The sequence below is a fragment of the Equus asinus genome, chromosome 4 (assembly GCF_041296235.1).
Source record: "Equus asinus isolate D_3611 breed Donkey chromosome 4, EquAss-T2T_v2, whole genome shotgun sequence".
NCBI lineage: Eukaryota > Metazoa > Chordata > Mammalia > Perissodactyla > Equidae > Equus > Equus asinus.
Genome location: NC_091793.1, coordinates 15,623,336 through 15,644,948, shown reverse-complemented (window position 1 = coordinate 15,644,948; position 21,613 = coordinate 15,623,336). Strand labels below are relative to the sequence as shown.

Here is a 21,613-nt window from a genome sequence, read left to right as displayed (position 1 = left end):
TGCCGTGGGTCAGAGTAGCCGTGGGCAGTGGTCATGAGAGCAGCTGGGGCAGGGGCGTCATCTTAGGGGGATCGGTCAGCGCAGCCTCCCTGAGAACGTGATGCATGAGCAACAGCATTAACGAGGTGAGGGGGTGAGACGTGGGGACTCTGGGGGCAGAGGAGCCATTGCAGCCTCAGACTCTCTGATACTTGTCCTAAGGTCTCCTGGGGGTTAGGGTTGCTTGCCCCTCATTTACAGATGAGAACAGGAGATCGTTATCACAGCCTGAGGTTCCCCCGCTAGGAGACACAGAGTTGGGTTTCATACCTAGGTCTCGTTTTCAAAAGCACTTTCCAGGAATTGATTAACTTCTAAAATGTTACAAGTCTTCTTAGATGAGAATGCTATGAATTCTTTCGTTTGACCAGTTTTTATATTGGAATCTAGACTATTTTCCTGTAAAATAGGGTGAACTTTAAAGTATTTGAGTTTAAAAATGGAAGGAAATCCAGTTAGGGCTTTTGCAGGTGGATTGAAAATTCCTGTGGCTGATGAAGTACACACTGACCGCCCCCATCGTGCCCAGTCCCGGCCAGTGCACCCTCAGCCTGGGTCACTCTTGGCATTGGCAGGCACCCTGAATTCCTTCTGCTCATGGGCTGTGCTGATGCTGAAAGTCTTCGAGCCGGGGAGGCAGTTTCTCATGACTCTGGGGGCCTGGGCAGAGCCTCTGTAATGCCTGCCACCTGAGCGATTGCTGGTGGTGGTCCTCAGCAACCCCAGAGTGGGGGCTTGTCTCGGCTGAGAGTGGTAAGGATCTTGCTGTCTTAGTCAGCCAGGGCTGCCATAACAAAAGTACCATAGACCTGGTAGTGTATAAACAACAGAAAATTATGTCTCACCTTCTGGATCCTTGGAAGTCCGAAGTCAGGGTGCCAGCATGGCAAGGTCCCTCTTCTGGGTTGCAGACGGCTGCCTTCTCATCATGTCTTCACGGGGCAGAAAGCAGAGAGGGGAAGCAGGCTGTCTCATCCTCTTAAGAGGCGCTAATCCTGTTCATAAGGGCTTTGCCCTCATGGCTTCGGATCCTAATTGTCTCCCAAAGGCCCCTCTTCCTAATACCATCACATAAAGGTAGGTAGAGCTGCGCCGTTCAGTCCACGATGAACATGGTATGTGTTGGGGGATCCCCACCAGAGGCAAGCTTGGGCTGCATCCAGCCAGGCTGTGGAGCCTTGGAATGTCACCTTGGGATGGGCCTCCTCCTGTAAGAGCCAAGTGAAGGACACTCTAAGCAGCTTGTGCTGGGAGAGGGGCTGGTGACTGAGTTTGCCTTCCCCTTCCACCTGCCTGGCAGTTGGCCATCTTTCCTTTGTTTGCTTTTTGGGTAAGCCTTTTGTGAGCACTTGCATATGATAATAACAATAACTAGCATTTATGGGTCGTTTACTATGTGGCAGGTACCCTAGCAAGCCCATGTAATTAATAAACTCATTGAACTTTGCAGCGTCTCTGGGAGACAGTTTACAGGTGAGGTACAGAGAAGTTGCATGGCTTGCCCAGAGCTGAGTACCGAGTTATGGGGCTGGGGTTCAGTCCCAGGGCGCCAGACTCCAGAGCCTCTGCAGTTGGCCACTGGCCTCCAGTATAGAACAGGGCTTCTCAACTGGGCAGATTTGCTCCCAGTGAACATGTGGCAAATGTCTCTGGACACTTTTGGTTGTCACATCTGGGGCAGGGTGTATGTGCTACTGGCACATGATGGAGGCCTGGGATGCCACTCAACATCCTGTAGTGCCCAGGACAGTCCCTGCCTCCACAGAGAACTCTCTAGCCCTAACAGGCATAGAGCCGTGAGCAGGATCCAGAAGCATTTAAGGGCAGAAGTCCCAGTTTTGTCTTGTTGAGGAGGCCCAGGGGTATGTCAGGAAAGGCTTCAGAGAGGAGGTGATGTCTGTAGCGTTTCCAGGAGCATAAGGGCTTTTGGGCCAGGAGGTAAGACTGTTAGGCTAAGGGGAGGTGCCAGGCCAGCTGGTCTGGCCAGCATTCCCGTGCGGATGGGTCGGGTCTGTCTGCAGGCTTCATGTGCGTGGTTTGCAAGTTCCTTGAAGGCCAGACCTCATCCCAGTTACCTTTGTTTCTCCTTGGTGGAGTTACATAAATGCTGTTGACATAAACTGAGTTGTCCTCAGGGCCTGGTGACCACGTGGCTCTCCCCCTACACCCTGTCCCCTGTGGCACCCACACTTGTCCCTGCACAGGGACACACTGCCCAGGTAGGCGGGGCCTTTGCTCAGGTGAGGGACCTGTGAGTTCCATTTTACTTTATTGTTCACGTGAACAGCATTTTGTAATTTTAAGTGTCCTGCAACATTCCACTTCATGGGGCATGTCCAGTTAGAATGCTGCTTCTCCTGCTACGCGGATGTGCCACTGCCAGAATTTATCTTGGCTGCCTGTCCTTTCATGGTGTGCCGCCGTGGGGAGCAGATGTCACCTTGCACAGTGCCAGCAGGGGCTGCCCACTACCGTCAACTTTGGCCTTCAGCCCTGGATAGATGGTGGCCTGGAAGTTCAGTGATGGTGCAGCAAGGAGCTCGTAGGCTGGCTGTCCCTGTGCCTGGGCTTTACCCTCTGGCTGTCCTGGCTTTCCTAATAAATGTCTGAGAACTCTCTTGCCTTCGTGCCTGAAGTCAGAGGCACTTTGCTTGATTTAGTGTGCCATTGGGTTAATGCAGAGCATGTCTTTGGCTGGGAAGGGCTCAGTGGGCATCAGCCAGGTGAAGACTGTCCCCGTAGCTGACCGTGAATGAGCTGCGAGTGGGATCTTGTGTGGATGCTGACTGATGGCAGCTGCATCACACCCTTAGGGACCCTGGAGGTGGACCATGATGTGTTTGCTGTTCACGGTAACAGGGAGACCTGGCTGTCCATCTTACTGTTTTCTCGGGCACATTGCTGTCGCCTTACCTTCCAGATTGCATCTGTCCCATCTTAGAGTGGGGCCAGGAGTGTGCTCTGCTCGGGAGTGAGTGGGGCCTTTAGTGTCTTAGGAAAGTCACACTGACGATCTCTCAGATTGCAGATAAATCAAATTGAGCATGGTTAGCTCCGTGATACAGTGTGGAGCTGTTCTTCCTGCGGAATGTTCTTCCTGTAGAATCATGAAATGCGGTTGAAGTAATGGAGGGAAAGGAGGGAAAGGAGCTCTGAGTGTTAACCACCTCTGTCTTCTCACCGTTCCATCATTTTCCTGAGCCGTCCCAGAGTGGAGGCCAGTGAGGGAGGCCTCCTGCAGGGGGGGTGCCGTCCTGGGGGAGGGCGGGAGTGGAGATGGGGAGTGGAATGGTAAGGGAGGCGCTCTCACCTCTGCGCCCACTTTTGAGGCTTTTCTGGAAGCTTAACTGGGCCAGACTACCCAGAGGCGTGGGCTGCCCTGTTCCTTGCAGCCAGAGGGTTCCTGTGTGAAGCCTTTCCACCTAAAAATTAGGGTAATGAGCGCTCTGCGGGAAGGAGGGGGCAGGCGGAGTGGTCATCCTCCCTCGCAGCCCAGCCCGGCAGCAGCTGCCACAAGCAAGCAGAGGGCAGCACGGATGCTCCATGGCGTTTGCTCCCTGCCCCATGGCCTGGAGTTTATTTTTCACTCCACTTTGAATTTCAGTTTTGGAAGATGCGCTCACTCGGCGGGATGTGGACCTGGGGGTTTGCTGCCTTTCAGGGCCTCTTGCTTGTGGGTTCGTGTTGGTCCCCAATGGCTTCGGCTGTTTCCTTTGGCTGTCCTTGGACCCAGGCTTCTGGATGTGACTCAGTGTCTCACTACGTCTCCGTGGGTCCTGGTGGGCACAAGCCTTTCAGCCTGTCGAGGGGTCCATGGCACCCTGGGCCAGGGCTGGGCAAGCTTGCACTCTGGTGACCCACTTACTCCTGCAGTAGGAGCTAACCTCCTCTACTTTCTCTGGGTGGCAGTCCCTGCCCCACCTCCCTCACAGGGTCCAGGGAAATGCAGGAGATTCATACAGTCCTCAGTGCCGTCCTCTCCCCTTCACGAGTGACTCAGTGGCTTCCCTGCAGGCTCAGGCCTGGGAGACCTGCACAGGCCCCCTCCTGTCCCCTCTACACCAGCAGCTCCTTGGGTCATGTCACCTGGGCAGGCCTGATCTGGGGGAGCCCTGTCTGCTGGTATGTCCTGAGGTCTGGAGTTTTCTGGTTGTCACTGTCTTGCTTTTGTGTGGGGTGTGTCTGTTTTACTGATGAACAATACTCTGCCAGTTAGGTGGGTGAACTTCAGAGGTGTTAGTATCACTCAAGAAACCAGGGTTTGCACCACTCGGTTGTGAGAAGAAGGGACGGCTGTGACACAGCAGCGTTCAGAAAGGGAAAGCAGCTCAGCAGGTGGGAGCCCTTTTTAGTGGAGAACGTGGCCGTGGCCGTCGGGGGAAGCCCAGGAGGCTGGCCTCAACCTTTGTTCTCTTTCCCTTTGCAGAAAGTGCCAGCGACTCTGTCCCTCTCCAGAGATCCCAGTCTCTCCCACACTCAGCGACAGTTGCATTGGGTGGGACGTCCGACTCCAGTACCCTCGGTAGCTCTGTGCTAAGTGAGAGAGAGGCCTTCCGGCTGGACAAATTCAAGCAGCTCCTTGCTGGCCCCAACACAGACCTCGGTAAGTCCCCTGTTGGAGGATACGCATGGTTGTGTGTTGTTTCTAGAAGAGGCCCAGTTCTTGAGAGACTGCTGTCATGGAATGCACGTGCTTCATGTGTAATTTACCTTCTAAGAGGTTGATGTGTTTGGACTGTCAGACCAGTAGTTCACTAAGGTGAGCGTCACTCATCCGAAAGTTTACTTTAGGCTTGTTTGTTAGTGTGCTTCCAGGTGCTCAGGTATTTCCTGTTTTGTTTTCTTGATGCCCCACTTGCACTCTTTCGGCTTCTTAGAGCTGCCCTTGGCAAGCTCTGCATGGCTGGCCACGTGGCCCTCTTTGCTATTAGTGGCGTTTGTGGGGCATGGGGCTGCTGACTGACCACTGCTGACAGTGCCTTCCTGCTGGCGGCTCTGAGTCAGTGTAGAGTGTGACAGGCTGCAAGCACTGCCAGAGAGCCAAGGCAGGGCTTGGGAGGACAGGCCAGCAGGGGACAGGACAGTTACCTGTGTGGTTCTTTTGGGTCCTGATACCCATGTGGATGCTCTGCAACCAGGCTCTGAGGCATGTGCCAGCTTCCAAGTCCATCTTCTGCAATTCTTCCATTTGAACCTGTGTTCTCTTGTTTCTGTACCTCATTTTGTTGAATGCCACCCTGTGCTGGGCATTTTGCTAGATGCTGGAGCTTTCAGCAGGATTGGATGTGGCCCTGGCTGTGGGATCACTCATAACTGGGGGGGGGCAGGCACCAGAGAGCGGCTCTGAGGGCTGGGCGCACCGAGGCGGGCAGTGCTGCGCTCTACCGGCAGGTGGCACGTGAGGCCTGTGGACGGCTGCACTGAGTGGCTCCGGGCCCAGCTGAGGCTGCGCCAAGGAAAAGCTTCAGCCTCCTGCCTAAGGCGGGGCGGGGCGGCTCTGGAAGGTCTTGGAGCTCCTAAGGCGCTGCTCCTATTCTGGGTACAGTTCTCACGGCGAGGTTTTCTTCTTACTTTTATGTATTTTTGCACATGCACACGTTACACAGTTACATGGCGCAGAAGGGTGTACAGTGAACGAGCCCCTCCCTTTCCCCACCTCCCCTTTCCCTTCCTTTGCACAGTTCCAGGTGTCTTCCAGAGATGCTCCGAGCATGTATTGGGTTAAACTGTTTATTTGATGTAATTTCAAATTTACAGAAAAGTTGCTAGACTAGTACAAGTGACTCCCATATATTCTCTACCCAGACTCACCAATTGTTTCCATTTTGTCCCATTTTCATTCTCTGTGTGTGTACTTGTGTGTATACGTACTTTTCCTGGACCATTTGAGTCAGCTGGAGGTATCATATCTCTTTACTCCTGAAAGCTTCACTGTGTACTTCCTGAGAACAAAGGTGTTCCCTTGGTGTAATCACAGCATCATTGTCAAGGTCAGGAAATTTAACGTCGAGATGGCACTGTTACCTCATCCACACTCCACCTTCACATTTGGCTCATTGTCCCAGTAATACATTTCTTCTTTTTTTTTTTTTTCCTGCTTTTTCTCCCCAAAGCCCTCCAGTACATAGTTGTATATTTTAGTTGTGGGTCCTTCTAGTCGTGGCATGTGGGACGCTGCCTCAGCATGGCCTGACGAGTGGTGCCATGTCCACGCCTGAACCAGTGAAACCCTGGGCCACTGAAGCAGAGCGCGCGAACTTAAGCCCTCGGCCATGGGGCCGGCCCTTACGTTTCTTTTCCCCTAGTCCTGAATCCAGTGCGGGATTGCACATTGTGTTGGTTGTCACGTCTCTCGTCTCCATTAACCTAGAGCATACTCCAGCCTTGCGCTGCGTTCCTGGATCTGGACAATTTGAAGAGCGTGGGCCCCTCAGCCTGGGCTGCTTCATCTTCCTCCTGAGGAGATTTGGGCCGGTTGTCTTTGGCAGGAGCATCACTTAAGAGATTTGTGTTCTCAGTCGTCATAACAGGAGGCCATGGTGCTGGCTTGTCCCGACGTTGATGAATTCAGCGCTCATCACTTGGTTACTACGGTGCCTGCCAGTTCTTCCAATGGAAAGTTCCTCTTTTTCCTTGATAATTCAGAAGTAGTTTGTAGAGAGATACTTTGGGGTCTGTGCATTTCTGTAGTACATTTGCTTTCTTCACACGAGTAGTAACACTTTCTGTGCCTGACTCTTTAAATTTAACAGCGTGTTTTCCCGTGTAACGGTGCTAGAGAACAGCTGTGGTCTGTACACTGCTCTGTGGCATGCCAGTCTGTGGGGGCCCCGTACTCTGTGTACTGCCCCACTCCTGATGGGCACGTAGGTTCTTCCTAACTTTGTCATTACAGAGATGTGAGACTGTTCTTCAGACGTCGGATCCTCACCGTGCGCTGGTGATGTTCACAGAGCATCCCTAGGTGCAGGTGGGGGAAAGGTAGAGCTTGAGAAGCGGCGTGGTAGAAGTCTCGTGTGCCAAGCTCAGAAGTAAAGGTGGATCGTGCGTGAAGGAGTGCAGTGTGGGGTTGAGTACGTACCTTAGCTGCTTGCTTTTCTAGCCTGCCAGCACACCTGTGCCTTTGAGGCAGTGTCAGGGGGCCAAGTCACATAGTGGCAGTGAGCGGGGAGGTTCTGGGGACGCCTCCCTGCGTGGAGTGCTGGCTCCACTGCTTCCTTGCCTTGTGACCTTGAGCAAGCCGGGTAGCTCCCGGGCCTCAGTCTCCTTGTTCGTCCCTAGGCGCGATGGTGGCACTGCTAGTTCTGCAGATAGCGCGTGTGAAGTGCTTAGGAGAGTGCCCAGAGCATAATGAACACTCCAAAAGGTTAGTTATTTTTCTTCTTATTTTCATTCGCATTGGCTTATTTATCCTCTAACTTGATTTTTATAGCATTGACATATATGGTCACTTTTGTGATCGTTGACAAGTCAAGGAAGTTTACCGATATTTTCTTGGTTATGTTCAGCGGTGTCTAATGTTAAGTAGCAAGGAGATGGCTGATGAAAACACGGTTTCCTGCTGGGAATCACAGTTCTGAGCCCCCAGTTAGAATCTTCTTGTGGACTCTGTCATTGGAGTGACTTTTGGAAATTAAAACCATACTTAAAAATAAAGCTTTTAAGACTTGTAGGAAAATGTATGTATGGATAGATTGAAAGCTTAACATGTAAAAATTAAATTCTTTTGTTAGGTTGCTGGGATTATGGGTTTTTTCTTTCTTCAGAATTCTATTTAAATATCAAATCTAACACCAAAAAGCTAAAACCAAAGCTTTCAAAGTTAAACAGTTACTGGATTTGTGTTTAGTGGCAAGAGGAAAAACACAGCCAGTAGATTGTCTGTTTTTATGAGGCATTTAAGATAGCTTCGGAAGAGAGTGGAATATATTATCTTCACATTACATAAGAGACGTAAGTGGCAAATATTTGCCAATGTTGGAGACGAGGTCACTGGTGTGCCGAGTGCCCGCAGGACCGATTCCACCTGCTGCCTGCCCGGTCTGTTGCTCTTGTTTGGCTTCTGCTGTTCTGAGCCTGGGGATGAAAGTAGCAAATAGAACTTAACAGCTCATTCTCCTCTTAGCATTGGCTCAATGTTTACTCGGACAAAGGCTGCCTGCTTTGAAGCCCAAGAAAACGACACTTGGAGGCATTCATTTTTATCATGAGCTTGCCTCTGTGAATGGGAGTGTGATTTGGCAGTATGCAAAACAGGTGTTTCCTGAGGCCTGTGGAATGGGGCCATGTGTGGCCTGGCGTCCCAGGCCTTCAGATGTGAGTACAGAAGGGGCCAGGTCAGGTACACTGTCACGTTCTGGTTCCCCTGAGTGAGCACCCGATCTGGGCTTTAAGATGGAGAGCGTGGGGAGGAGAGGTTTTCTTCGGGACAGGACGCAATATGGAGCTGCTTGCCCTGGCAGTGGGAATTTCAGTTAGGTCCCCCCTCAGGCTCCAGGGCTGGAGGAGAGCCCTGCAGGACCGTGATGGCAGGAGGAGGAGGCAGCACAGCCTTGAGCCAGTCCTTGGTGGGACGCTGGCCATGTCCTTACTCTGCATGACTGACTCTAATTAGGTGACTCAGCTCCTGTCTTACCAGCCATAACAGGGAAATTAGGCCTACCCTGCAGGGTCCTTGTGACCTAGGAGGTAATTTCCGTAAGGGGCCCATAGTTCATGGGGCCCACATAGTTCATTTGTTCAAGTATTCATTAAGCACCTGCTGGTGTAGCTCTGGGCAGAGACAGAATCAGACCCCCAGAGTCCTGCCCTCAAGGAGCTGATGTTCCAGTGTGAGGAGACAGATGGACAGACATATGCACACGGTCAGAATTCCAGAAACTCTCAGAAGATGGTAAGTGTATGTGGAGGGATAAAGACTGGTACTGCTTTAGAGGGAGTGGTCAGCAGGGACCCTTTGGAATAGGGTACCTTTAAGGCAAGCTTGGCACAAAGGCAGGCACTTGAAGATGGGGAGGAGCATTCCAGGGAGAGGGACTGGCGGTGGGAGGGGGCTTCCTGTGCTTGAGGAATGGAAAGCAGCTGTTGAGGCCAGGGCCTGGTGGGAGAGGGGAGGGAGGCCAGCAAGGCAGGAAGCGACAGGTCCTGAGGGCTGAAGGGCCAGGAGAAGGTGCTCGCCTTTCACTCTGAGTGCAGCCTGAAGTCTCTGGGAGGTTTTGAACTAGGAGAGTGGAGCTTGGCAGGAAGCATCAGAAAGTGGTTGCTGTTCTGTGGAAGGAAGAGCTGCTGAAGACTCCTGGGCAGGGTGTGGCCGGTGGCCTTGGGCTGAAGCACATTCCTTGGGCAGCCACTTGGGCTTGGGGAGGGGAGGGACAGGAGGGACAGGGAAGAAGTTCGATAGTCGATTGGTGGAAGGAGATGAGGGTCCTGGCTGGGGGGGTCAGTTCCCTAGGTGCTGCAGGGTGGGCTGGGTAGGCCTGGTCCCTGGTTGGACAGGAAGCTGGGTAGACTGGGGAGGAGAAAGCCAAGACTGTCACAGCTAGAGTCTGGGGTACAAGGGCGGAGACAGCTGATGGACACAGAAACCAGAACACACCCAAGAAGTGTGTCATTTCACCGGGGAAACAAAATCTGGTACTCGTGGAACAGAGCCAAAGAAAGCACTCCATGCAAAGGACTGTACAGTTGCTGCCGTTTTGGGTCCTTTCTCTGTGCTGAGTACTGTGCTTTATCTAATTATTTATATATGTACACAGTATCCCCCAAACCCAAGCACACCACTGTCTGCTCCAGACAGTAGCCGGACCCTGGCTTACAGCTGCCGAGGTCCAGTCTCGGCTTCAGTAGTGGCGTGTCCTGCAGCCCTACAGTGAGAGCATGCTGGGATGCGAACTGCCGCTGACCGCCTCGGGCTGTGCTCACAGCCTTCCGTCATGCTCGTTCCTGGTCAGCGCAGGCATTCTCCATGCTCTTCAGAGGCCCCAGTCAGGAGGGGCCAGTTCTCTCCTGAGGGCCTTGTTCGAGAACCTAGAGCAGAGGGATTGTCTTGGGCATTGTGGGTGGGTGGCCAGGAGGGCACTTCTGCTCCCGCAGGTGCAGGCAGTGGGCCAGTAGTGCCCGGCATCCCCCTCTAGTGGCCAGGCGCCAGCCCTGCAGCCTCAGCTGCATTGTCACAGCAGGGCTCGTTAAGGAGGTGTGGGCGGGAGAGCAAGTGCGCCTGTATTTGTGTGTGTGTTTGTGTGTTTGTGTTCAACTGTGTACTGAGAGATAGGTGTATCTCGGAATTAGAATGAGAGAGGGGCAAGATGGACACTCCAGCTAAATCAGTCTTTCTCTGGAATCTCATCAGGGGAGGACTTTCACAGGGACAGTAACCCACTGGCCACTTGGAGCTACCAGAGTGCAGAGACCCCAGGGGGAGGAAACAAATGACCACTTAGTCTTTGTGGTTTACATGGCTCCTGTCACTGCCCAGCCACACTGAGCTGCTGCCGCCACTGCTCCTGCCCGCTCCACCCCGACCCCTGGCTGAACGCACCTCCCGCCTTCCCTGTCGCTGGGTGTTTTGACCCACTGGCTTAGTTGGCCCGTTTACATCCCGTTTCTAATCAGAGGTGTGGACAGAGTTTGGTTCCTTTCCCTGCTGGTGCCAGTTCTGCTGGAGACAAGCTTTCTGAGATCAGCCTGAGGACTGTGCTGAGGCCAGCAGTGCTTCTGGAAAGTAATTAGAGTGTGAGAGATGGGCAGCAGTGACTGCCCCTGTGGGCTGTCAGAAGGCCTGGGCAGGGTGCCTTTGAAGGCCCGGTTTTATCTCAGCTCTGTGGTTTGAGGAAAAAACGCTTTTAGTGAAACAAACAAAGAAGTTTAAAAAGAGGGCCCCTGAACATGTGAGACCGCCTGCCGAGCTCTGTGGTTCCTGCCCGCAGCTCGAGGCAGAGTAGCACTGTGAAAGCGGCAACGAGGGCGGGGCTGTCCCCCCCCCCCCCACCCCGGGTCTTGGAGGTCCGGCAGGTAGTTGGCCCACATGCAGTTGTGGAATGAGCGAGTACTCTCGGTGTGAAATGTGGCAGGATTCTATTGGGACCTTTCTCATGGTGCTGTGTCGCATTTTCCTGGACATGGATTGGCTGAGCCTCACCTTGCACGGGAGGCACTGTTATTCCAATTCGCACTCAGTCTGCACAGTGTGGGAGGTGGTGTGACAGGGAGCGAGAGCACGGGCCGCAGGCGGGGCCCCCCACCCTCTCTGTGGATGCGGAGCTGGCTGGCCCGGGGCTCTAGGCTTCTTTGCGCTCTTCAGTCCTTTCCCTGGCTGCCTCCTTCCTGGTTTCTCTTGGAGTCTCCCACGTGTTTGGTTCTTCCTGGCTGCATCTCCTCTGATGTCAGCAGGAGCACTGGCAGAGCCGATTTCCTTAAGAACATACATAAGGGGGCGCTCACTTTTTACAACATTCATCTACTTTTAAAGGCAGTTTCTAGGTTGAAGGTGTCACCTGAGTTGAACTCACGAGGAGACCTGGGTTTCTTCTCCTGGCACACCCCCATCTCTGTATACAGCAGCACACCCTGCCCCTTACTCAGGCCAGACTCGGCTGCTGTCGTTTTCTCTCCCCTCCTCACACCTCTGTCACTGGACCTTCGGCTTCATGTGCTCACTGTGTGCACCCCACCTGGTCCAAGCCACCACCTCTCACCTGATGGTGACGGTGCCTCCCTGCCAGCCCCCCATGATCCTCTTTGCCCAGAGTGTGCTGCATACAGCAGTCAGTGATCCTTGGAAAATGAGAGCCAGATCAGGTCCTTCTCCAAGCCATCCAGTGGCTGCCCTCTCGCTCAGAGGGTCAGCCACAGGCCTGCTGATGGCCTACGGGGCTCGGCACAATCTGCCCCCGTTCCTCTCAGACCTCATCTCCTCTCCTCTCCTCTTCTCTCGCTGTGTTCTGCGATTTCTGGAACATACCGGCATGTCCATGCCTGGGACCTCTGCACTGCTGTCCCTCTGCCCTGGATTTCTGCACGACTCACTTCCTTCAGTCTCTGCTCAAATGTCACCTCATCATCAGGGTCTCCTGACTGAGCCGTGTGAGGCAGCAGCATCTCCTGCCTGCCCTGGGTGCCCTGATCCCTTTATCCCTCTGCAGCCAGCTTTGTTTATCTCCAGAGTACCCATCACCTCTGCTCGCTTGTGCACTGGCTTGTTTGCATCTGTCCCTGTCGCTCCAGGGGCAGGGCTGTCTCTGTGAGCACTGCTGGCTCCTCAGGGCCTGGCCCGCTAAGCCAGCATCTTGAAGTAGGCGCTGATCGTTCAGTGTTGTTCACTAGTTGCTTTGTTAGACACTTCTCCCCTTCCTTGGAACGTGGGTAGTCCTCCCTCTCTGGTTTATTTTGTTTCTTTAAAAACAGTGACTAGGTTAGTAATTACTAATATCCAGATGACAGCTCCCCTGCAGTAACACCCTTCCTTCAGCCAGGAACAGTTCTCACACTGCTGGCATTTTCCATCCTGGGGTGTCCCTGGCCTCACAGACACTCTGCCTTTCCTCCGCAGCCTTTGCCCAGTGCCTGGGCAAGTCTTGCCTGTGTCTTCCCACTTAAGAGAGGAGTTGTGCACACTGCTTTCCTCTTTGTCATTTTCTTACTGTAGGGTTTTGGTGATTATCGTTAATGACATGTTATTGAAAGTTAGAGAAATGGAACGGATGATAAAACCAGCAAACTGGAATTGCCATTGTTGACACATGCTCTATGTATTATGTGTGTTTCCTTCTGACCTCGTCTTCTCTCTTTATTGGTTCTCGCCAGCCTCTCAGAGCTCCCCAGCAGAGGCAGCTCTCCGTGGTCGTTTCTCTGCAGTACAGTCTGCTGGGCCTCAGGATGGGAGGGCGAGAGCCTCAAAGAGACACACCGGCTCCTGACTTCAGTGCACTGCCATCACCAGCATCCTTTTTTTCATTGGTGACGTTTTCACCACTGGATGTGCTATTTGAACTACATGTAGTATCAATCAGCTTGAAATAAACTGAATTGAATGTGTTTTGGTGAAAGTTGAGTATTTCCTTTACTATCTATAGTAGCGTGAATCTTGAGTTTAATAGGAATCCTTTTGAGCTTCTTCCAGGCAGCTTGTTTCCATTGAATGATGATTTTCTGTGTGTACTCTTAAAAGCAAATATGAAAAAAATGTTATAAGTCTATTGTACAGTTTTAAAGGAGCAGTCTTAAAAATCTACCTATTAAATGTTTGCCTTTTTCCTTGAATAATTTCTTTTGTAGATTAGGCTCTTAAATAGCTAGTTGAGTAATTGTGAGATTGTGGTGTCTGCTTTCTCTGTTTCTCTGTTTGAGGGATGAGAGCAGAGAAGCAGGGAGAGGATGTGAGAGTCACGCGAGTGAATGGTTCCTTACTCTCGGGGACGCTTTGTGCTTGCAACTGAGCTCCTGCTGTCTTCTGCCTCTCCTCGGGTGTTAGAGCTGTGTGCATCTTCCCGCTGGATGGTGAGATCCTCACAGGCCGTGGCTGTGCCAGTGACTGGTGACCTGTACACGATGCATTCTTGGGAAATGCCGGTGGAGTTCATCAGACCACTGGCTGTCAGTCTTCTCTCTCCTACCCCGTGTCCCTTTAGTGGTTATTGGCATCTCTGTTTTACCAGCTGACATGAGTTACCTTGTGTTGAGGGGTATCGGTTAGGGTTTGTTTTGGCTGATGGTAACAGAAAACCAGACTCAGGGGCCCTCAAACAATTAGGGGTTTATTTTTCTCAGCAGGATGTCTGGAGGTAGGTAGCTGTTGGCATCGGATTACTGTGATATCATCAAGGATTAAGCTGATGGCCACAAGATGGTGGTCATCATCTTGTGAGGGGAAGGGCAGTCTCCATGGCATCTGTATTCTTCTCAGGAAAGCAGAGTTTGACCAGAGCTGGGTCACATGGCCACCCCTAGCTGCACGCGGCACTCAGAAGTAAGTATCTCAGGTGGGCTCGGCCATTGGCACTTTGAAATTGGGGTTCTGGTAACAGAAAAGAGAGACGGGATGGATATTGGGTAGACAGCCAGCTGTGTTTGCCGCTTGGACTTTTGTGTATCTGTCACCTCACCAAATTTCTGGTTCCTTGAGGTCAGGGACTTTGTTAGATTGTAGCATTTAACCCGTGGCTCCTGTCCAGCACTGTGCTGAACACATAGTAAAGACCCAGAAATGTTTGAGTTGCAGAGAACTGTCTACGAAGTGTTGGGTGTGGAGGGAGTGCCTGAGTGAACTTTGACTTTTCGTAGTCAAAGACACGGCATTTACAGTGAGCCCGCCCTGTCCTGTTTTCTCCCAGAAATGGAGCTGAGACTCCAAAGGGCCACAAACCATCACATAGCCAGGTATCTAGTCCTGGAAACTGCAAAGAAAATAATATTTTTGTTTTAAGATGATTTAAGTTTCTTGGAATCTATTGCTAAAAATAAAGACAGACTGACCACAGACCATTAGAACTGAGATATCAAGCTGAGAAAAAAATCAAGCTAAGAAAGAATCTAAAAATGTGTTTACTTAGAAAAACGTGATGATGTACTTTGACCTCCTAGGGGCTTTGGGTGTAATAGGGAGTAATGTAATGTCCCCAGCCTGAGAACAGAGAGGTGGCAGGAGCCTGAGTGGGAGAGGTGAGTGTCTGTGAAAGGCGGGTCACACCCAGGTCTGGAGTGGGCAGAAAATTGGCAGTCCTCAGCCGGCCAGGCCCCAAGTAGATTGTTGTGGAGCTGGGTTTGGTAATAGGAGCGCTGGAAGTCCTGCTTCTTCCGGGGACCGGCCTTCTGGTGGTTGCTGAGCAGATGGGGTGCTTGCTTCTCCCCAGGCACGGCCTGGACACGTGGCGAGTACCTTTTATTAGGGATTGCCAAGTTCTGTGATCACAGATCCTATCTGGTGCGTGCTTGAAATGCACATCCTATAAACTTGCCAGATGAAGCTAGACGGAAGAGGATTTCTTTATGAAGGAAAGTTGGAAGAGATTGGTGAACAGTTGGAATTCACCCTGGGGATGGAAGGATAGTGGAAAATACAGCGACAGGATCGTTTGACTTCTTTATAGTCAAATCATGGGCTTTGGGATGGTGGTGGTGGTGGCCATGGTGGTGGTGGTGATAGCTAACTTTTATTGAGTGCTTACTCTGTGTCAGGTACATGGAATCCCTGAGAAGGAGCCCAGAGAGGGCCTGAAGCACAATGATTGTCAACTTGGACTCTCCCCCTCCTGGGTCCCATGTTATTCTGTGTTTTCCAGAAGGCAGAGGCCCTACTCACAATGGCACTTTTTCCTGGAGGTTCTTTTTGGTTCTTCTCCTTTCCTAGGACAAGATTTCAGGTGCCAGAGCCAACCAAGTTCCTTTTGTTCTGTTCCCTTCTGTGCCGTCTCTTTGTCTCCTTGGCCTGGGAGGCCCAGAGAACTTACAGGGAGGAAGGGAAGTTGAATATGTTCAAGACAAAAAGCAGGAAAGTAGGGGAGAAAAGGGAGGTCAGGGCAGCCATTTTGGACTTTGTTACTCCTGGGCCTGATGTGACCTTGAAGGGCTCGAGTTATCATCCTTTCCTGGGAGGGGGATCACAGCAGTCACATGTGCAGGGGTGGTGTGGCAAGAGAGGCCCGACAGCGGGGGTCCTGTGTTTGCATGGCCTGGACCCCCACTCTTGAACTGCCCTGATGATAGGGCAAATGAAAATCCATGAGCAGTGGGGACTCCAATGATGGAAGGTCAGTGGACTGTAAACTAACACAGACAGCGGGAACAGATGTCTGAGGAACTCTTGGGCTGGTGGAAGAGCAGGTGCCACCACCCAAACAGCATAAGAGCCGCTAGGGACAGTGCATGAGTCCCTGTCTGTGCTGTCCTGTGGAAGCAAGTTGGTGGTTTGCTTTGTCGCTTAATGGGGTCCAGTGGGCTGTGGTCATCTGCTCAGCTCAACATTGCCTTCTATTGAAACGTTCACTCTCAGGACCCACGAGTCGATGGGGTGCAGGGTGTGCATGGATGCCTTCTGAAATGGCCCTCACTGCAAGGGGCCTGTTGGTGATCGTGGACCCTTTGAGCTCTTGCTGAGGACTTCTGTCATGCATGGCTCTGAGTTCCAAGTGCTGCTTCACTCTGAGCGGTTTCTGAGACACTGGCTGTCTATGTTTTGGCGTATTAAAAGGATGGAGAAGTATGGCTCTCAAATTGGTGTGATTATGCTGCTGTCTTAGTCTGCTCAGGCTGCTGCAACAGAATACCATAGAATGGGTGGCTTACAAACGACAGGCATTTATTTCTCCCAGCTGTGGAGGCTGAGAAGTCCAAGATCAAGGCACCAGCAGACTTGGTATCTGATGAGGGCCCACACGCCTGGTTCGTAGAGGGTGCCTTCTCTCTGTCCACATGTGATGGAAGGGGCAGGGGAGCTTCCTCAAGCCTCTTTTATAAGGACACTAATCCCATTCATGAGAGCTTCACCCTCACAACCTAAGCACCTCTCAAAGGCCCCACTTCCAAATACTGTCACGCTGGGAGTCAGGATTTAACATATGAATTTTGAGGGGACACAAACGCTCTGTCAGTGGCAGCTGTTTTGCTTAATAAGACATGGCACTACTTCATCCCTGCCTGCCACTGCCCTGCCCTCTGCAGGGATAGAGACAGGTAGAGCTGGTGGCACCCCCCGTCACCTCCACTTCGCAGTGAGGAAACTGAGACTCAAAAGCAGGACGGCCTGCCTGAGGCTGGAGTCCTTGGGGTGTCACCCGGTGTTCTTGGTGGTGGACGCTGCTTCGCTCGCTTTACCAGGGCACGGAAAAGTCACGTTGAGAAATTTGGTACAGGTTTAAATCGTACGTGGTTAAAATAAAAAAACAGGAAGAAATTTCTAATGAACAGAAATGCAAATCCTGGGAGATGAAAAAAATTCCTTTTGGCATCACAAGTGGATATAATACAGGAAGGAAGTTGAAGAAATTCTCAGGCGCTTCCAGGAGAAGAGAACGCTGGGCTTTGTGTAGGGCGGCAAAGAAAAGCATCTCTATCCTGAGTTTATGGCAAGGCTTTGGTTGGTTTCGCGCCAACCCTTGAGATAGTAATATAAACTGAAAGCTTTCTGCTGAAATCTTAGACTCATGTTCAAATGGGTCCTAAAGGGAAAAGTTCAGATTTGCCTAAATTGCGTAAAAAGTGAATGTTGTTTCTCTTAGGATAAGATATTCTAAAAAAATTAGTTAAGAATATCTTTTAAAACACACATTTCAACCCAAGATATAACCCATGTATTGTTTTAGGTTCTAGAAGTAGAATAACCACATTATGGGAAAGTAAGAAGCCATAACTGCCATCACCCTGGCACCCTGGCTCTTAGCATGTGGGGGGACACGGCGAGTGGGAGACAGAGTGTGGGCTTTGGGTCACATCAGGTGATGGCCACAATTCACCACTTACTAGCAGAGTGACCTTGGCAGCTTTTTAATTTTGAGCTTCTTTCAGCTTCAGTTTCCTCATCTATGAAGTGGGTCTGATGATGTTTACCTCCATATTGTTTTGGAAGCTTGATCAGAAAATCCTGCAAGAAGCGGTGAGCACGGTGCCCAGCGCAGCGCATGCCTGATGCTGCCTGCTGTCCTGCTAGCGCTCCTCTCCCTGCAGATCCTCCCACACCCTCTTTTCACTTAGGAGGTGAGGATCGAGAGGTGATGTGTTAGCCTTTTTTTCAGTTAATATTATGTCGTAAGCCTTTCCCATGTTGCTACAATCTTCATAACCATCATTTTAATGGCTGTATAATGTTTTGAAATTGAGCTTTTCTTAAAATTGTTATTAAAATTGTATATCTGTCTAAATCAACATTTAATTTATGTACTTAATCAAAATCTAGAGATATTCAATAGTGTTCAAAATCCGTAATATAAGCTACACTAATAGAAATGTTGCTCCTTGATGTTCTGGAGGAGGAGGAGAATGCACAAGGGCTCGTTTCTTAAAGTTTGGGAACTGGTAATATTTATATAAATTTTTTGTTTACGAGGTTTTTTTTTTAATTGAAAAAGCTACATTATGCAATGTTGAAAGATTCAAATGGCTCCTAAGAGCTTCCGTAATGACAAACAAGTCTCCCTCCTCCCCAGGCCAGCAGCCCCTCCTCTTCCTTATTTCCTTCCGAAGTGGTCTGTGTGTATTTAAGTAACTCCCTGGAGGGCTGTGTGGGCGTATCACCCGCCCCCACCCTTTATGAAATAGTGATGGAAGCCTGTTAGTCTTCCGTGCCCTTTTTCTCACCTGAGAACAGGTGATAATTGGGCATATACGCACAGACATCGTTTTATTCAGAAGTGTCAGAATGGCTTAAAACATAAAATTTTCAAGTAAAATATATATTTTTTAAGTTGAGGTGAAATTCACATAATACACAATTAACCGTTTTAAAGTATACTATTCAGTGGTGTTTAGTGCATTCACAATGCTGTGCAGCCACCTAAAGGTTGTACACCGCCTCAGATATTCTTGATGCAAATAGAACTACCATATGAGCCAGCAGTCCCACTTCTGAGTGTTTATCCAAAGATAACAAAAGCACTAACTCAAAAAAATCTGTACCTCGTGTTCACTGCGGCATTATTGACAATAGCCAAGATATGGAAGCAAACTAGGTGTCCATCAGTGGATGAGTGGATAAAGAAGATGTGCTAGACACACACACACACACACACACACACACACACACACAAAATATTATTCAGCCATAAAAAAATGAGGAAAGATTGCCATTTGCGACAACACGGATGGACCTTGAGGACATTATATTAAGTGAAATAAGTTGATAGAGAAAGACGAATACCATAAGACCTCACTTATAAGCGGAACCTAAAACAAAAACAACAACCGAGCTCATAGATAGAGAAAAAAGATTGGGGGTTTCCAGAGGCAGGGGTGGGGGTAGGTGGGTGAAATGGGTGATGGGGGTCAAAAGCTATAGACTTCTAGTTATAAAATAAATAAGTACTGGGGATGTAATGTACAGCATGGTGAGTATAGTTAGTAATACTGTATTGTATATTTGAAAGTTGCTAAGAGAGTAGATCTTAAAAGTTCTCATCACAAGAAAAAAGAATTAGTAATTATGTGGTAATGGATGTTAATTAGACTCATTGTGGTGATCATTTTGCAATATATACAAATATTGAATGATTATATTGTGCACCTGAAACTATGATGTTGTATATCAATTATACCTCAATAAAAAAATTATTCTTAATGCAAAGGAATTGTCAGAAATTTAGTCATCAGGAGAAATTTTTTCATATAACAGCAGTGATATAATTGGGGATTTTTTATTCCTGTAATCAAATGAAGGAGCTAGGTCTTCCCACGACCCTTTGAGGTGCCCCTCTTCAGGCGTACCCTATGATTAGACATCATCCCATTTGGGATTAAATCACCTCCCGGCAGCTCTGACACATCCAGTCTGTGGCGTCCTGTCCACCTGTGAGCACTGGGGCAGTTGAGAGGTTTACACTTTGTACCCTTGGCATAGGATCATATAGAGGCTCAGAAGCAGCACGCTGTTGTGCGTTGGAGACAGTGTGTATCCAGCTGGTAGAGGGCTCTCCCCTTCCTGGTTAGCAGGTGACCAAGCTCCCTGAGAGCTGGCCCTACCAGGTGTACGCTCCTGGAGCCCTGTTGGTGCCGAGCGTGGTGCCCGGTGTGGTGCCCGGAGCCCTCAGGACTGGCTGATGTCGGTGGTGGTCTCCCTGTCGTCTCATTGGGTCCCTCCGGTAGAAATGGCTGAGCCGGTATTGAAGCCCATTCCTGACTCATGTCCTTGCGCGGCTGCTCCGTCAAGCTGCCTCTTGTGGGGGATGTGGAACTTAGGTGGTAGAGCCAGAGTTCTGAGAGAGTGTGAAAAATAGTGTGTTCACTTGTTTTTGCCCTACAGGGTCACTGCCATGGATGTGAGGCACCCTCCAATAACTCTGCCCAGGTATAACAAGCAAAGTGGGAGTAGCCTTGGACTGATCTGCAGATGGTCTCTGGAGGACAGGAGGGTGAAGCCTGCAGTCCTTGCAGGGCTGCGTGCCGGGAGCTTCCAGGGCCTCTTTGCCCACTGGGCCCCACATTGGTGTGTGGACTACATATTTCTGGTCTTTCTCCAGACCCGAATATTCAGCCCTTTGGAACTGAATCTCTGGAGGAAAAAGATCTTTTGTGTACTATTGATAAAACCCTTCTTTTTTATTGTCCTCTCTGCAGTACACTGGCTGTTCCAGAAGTTTCTAATGTGGAGAAAGAAGGAGTGTACTGAATCTGAAACAGGCGTGGGACCCCTCTACCCTAGGCAGCAAGCCTGTCCCACCCTTGGCGCCCGCTTGCTTCTTCTGCTGCTGTGAATACCTTGGTTTTGGTTTCCAGTGTGACCCTCTTCATCTTTTCTTTGAGGCTTACACCCTTTGTCCTTATATTTTGTCTAGGTTAATGCCATTTGTATATGGTCTGTTATATTGAGTGTGCTCAATGAATGGTCTGTTGGATGAAGGTTATTGTGCCAGTTGGGTGCATTGAACTTGCTCTGTGGTGTGTCCCAGACCACTGGGCACACTTGGGCCACTCACTCACACACTACTCATGGCCTTTTGTGTCTACCCCTGTAGCTGGGCCCCCTGCGACTCTTGGTTGTCTCATAGACGGGAGAGTTGCCCTTAAGGAGGGGAGGCTTTATTGCTTATCTGCTGCCAAGAGGGGACTGTGGGGCTGGGCTCCTGTTGTCCCCAGGTGGTAGTGTGACTGCAGCCAGCCTTGGTGGCTTTGGGCCCCAGGGGAGCATGGCTATGCTAGGCTGTGTGTCAGGGTTCTGTCATTCGGCTGTGGTCTAGGACACGACTCGTTACTAAGCACCCTGGGCTCCGGGCAGCAAGCTGGCCTCAGGTTCCGTGGACAGTGGACAGTGGGCATCCTGATATTTGACAGGCTTGTTTTGGCCAGGTACAGGTACTAGGCGGTGACTGAGAGCGCTGTGGAAGGGCTTCGGTGCCTGTTGCTGGGCTTCCTAGGAAGGCCTGATGGGTTGGAATGATGAGGTGTCAGGGGGACAGCCTCCATGGTTAGGGAGCATAGGGGCTGTGGTGAAAGCAAGCAAGTTTCATCCGTCCCTCCACTCATCCATCAGATATTTAGTGGATGCCTGCCGAGTACCAGGTCCTGCTGAAAGATGACGTGTGCGTGACTGACGTACACTATGTAGGGCTGGTGTTTGTGGCTGGGTCGTGTCTCGTGTGTGTGATTTCAGTAGCTGGAGCCTGGATAAGGCTGTCCTGGGTGGAGTGACCAGCGCAGGCAAAGCATTGAGGGGAGGAGGCATGGAGAGCAGAGCCTGAGCAGTGAGAACCGCAGCAGTGACAGCACCAACACCAACACTGCCACCATCATGGGGGAGCTGTGTGCTACACACACTGTGTGCAGTAGCCCCTGCAGTTACCATTTTTAGAGGCTTGTAGAGGTGACATCAGTGTCTCAGGGTCACCCAGCCAGCAGAGCCAGCACTCAAAGCCAGCTGTGTCCGAGAGAGCCCTTC

General features: G+C 50.7%; 1 protein-coding gene across 5 annotated transcripts in view; it reads left to right on the top strand.

Moving 5' to 3' along the window:
• TBC1D22A (TBC1 domain family member 22A) overlaps positions 1-21,613 on the top strand; it is a 343,202-nt gene that overhangs the window by 26,706 nt on the left and 294,883 nt on the right. For all 5 annotated transcript variants that reach the window (XM_014864482.3, XM_044777626.2, XM_014864481.3 and 2 more), the window contains one exon: positions 4,466-4,642. In XM_014864482.3, the coding sequence (XP_014719968.1) occupies positions 4,466-4,642 (177 nt within the window). The remainder of the gene's footprint in view (positions 1-4,465; positions 4,643-21,613) is intronic.